We start from the raw sequence: 1,222 nt of genomic DNA, 5'->3' as shown, positions 1-1,222 counted from the left end.
CAAATTCGACGTAAAAGGAGGGGGTTTCGGCATCTCGCATGTCGATCGCGTGCTCCCACTCCTCCATAAAACGCCGCCAGACGTGACCAGGACGGTTTCCCCGGGTGGCCATCTTGAGGTTCTTGGCCGAGACGAACAGTTGCAGGTTTCGGAATTCCCGGTACCGCGGCGACTGCACCCAACGCAGGATACGGGTCCAGATGTCCACCAGCCTGTCGCCTGGGACCTGATATCGCAGCATCTGGTGGCACGGGCCTCTGCGGTCAACTCACGAGTGGCCTTCGAGGTGCGCCGCTTGCGCCGCCAACTTCGCACTCCGGTAGTTCGGCGGAAGATGCTGCAGATACCCATCCTCCGTCGACCTCCGGATGGTGTGGAGCAGCACCTCGTCGACCCACCACTCAATGCGCTCCTCGGTCAAGAAGTTGGTCGCAATGGCATCTTTGCGATATAACCGGGGGAAGAAAACGAAAACCGACACGTCCTCGTAGTGTCGAACACGGCCCAGATGGATGTGCGGCACCTTGTGAAGCGGTCGCGAGACAGTGGCCCCTAAGTCGTCCCGATCGGGGTTGACGGGAACGCGCATCGTAAGGTGCACGGACTTGGCGATGTTGCTCACGAATTGCGGCGTCAGGTCCAGGTAGATGCCGCGGCGCGCGAAGCCCAGGTGCGGCATGAAACCCATCACGCTGTCAACGTCGCACACTTCGGCTCATGTCCGTGGCCACGTGCCCCTAAGGCACGTGACCCTGCGCGGATAATACATAGAAACACACTACGCCCTACACTACGGAGTACTTGTTACGGAGTACTTGTACTGTAGGTAGGTACTCTTCGTTCGTTTCAGGGCATTTTGGCGGCATGGCCGTTAGATACCTAGGTAGGTACCTAGTCTGCCGTACTTTTTTCCTTCGCATCTGCCGCGAATGAACTCACTTCTCGCACCTCTCACATCGACTCGAGTCCCTTTTTTGCCCTCGTCCTCTCATGACCCGCAAATCAACGTCTTGTCGGCCCGCTCGCTTGGTCTCGTTTCATGTCGTCGTGCCTGGCCGGGCCCGGTCTCCATGACGAACCCAGGCAATGGTGTTGGATCCTGGTGCTTATCAACAAGCTGTGATGACAGCGCTCGTACTATTCTCGCGTCAAGAAAAGGATTCTTGCTACCTATTCTCCTTTGGTAAACCCACAATGGTCCCGTGCGTCCCAGGTGTCTCAT

General features: G+C 57.6%; 1 protein-coding gene across 1 annotated transcript in view; it reads right to left on the bottom strand.

Annotated features, from left to right (window-relative positions):
• The window catches only part of VTN31DRAFT_3436 (uncharacterized protein), a gene marked incomplete at both ends in the record, with an annotated part of 2,461 nt that extends 1,773 nt beyond the window's left edge, over positions 1-688 (bottom strand). The window contains 2 exons of the mRNA XM_069403715.1: positions 11-212; positions 273-688. Of these exons, the coding sequence (XP_069260761.1) occupies positions 11-212; positions 273-688 (618 nt within the window). The remainder of the gene's footprint in view (positions 1-10; positions 213-272) is intronic.
• Positions 689-1,222: the final 534 nt, after the last annotated feature.

This window comes from Thermomyces dupontii (genome assembly GCF_041956625.1).
Source record: "Thermomyces dupontii strain NRRL 2155 unplaced genomic scaffold VTN31scaffold_3, whole genome shotgun sequence".
Classification (NCBI taxonomy): Eukaryota; Fungi; Ascomycota; class Eurotiomycetes; order Eurotiales; family Trichocomaceae; genus Thermomyces; species Thermomyces dupontii.
The sequence above is the reverse complement of the archived record's forward strand: the minus strand, read 5'-3'. Positions and strand labels throughout refer to the sequence as shown.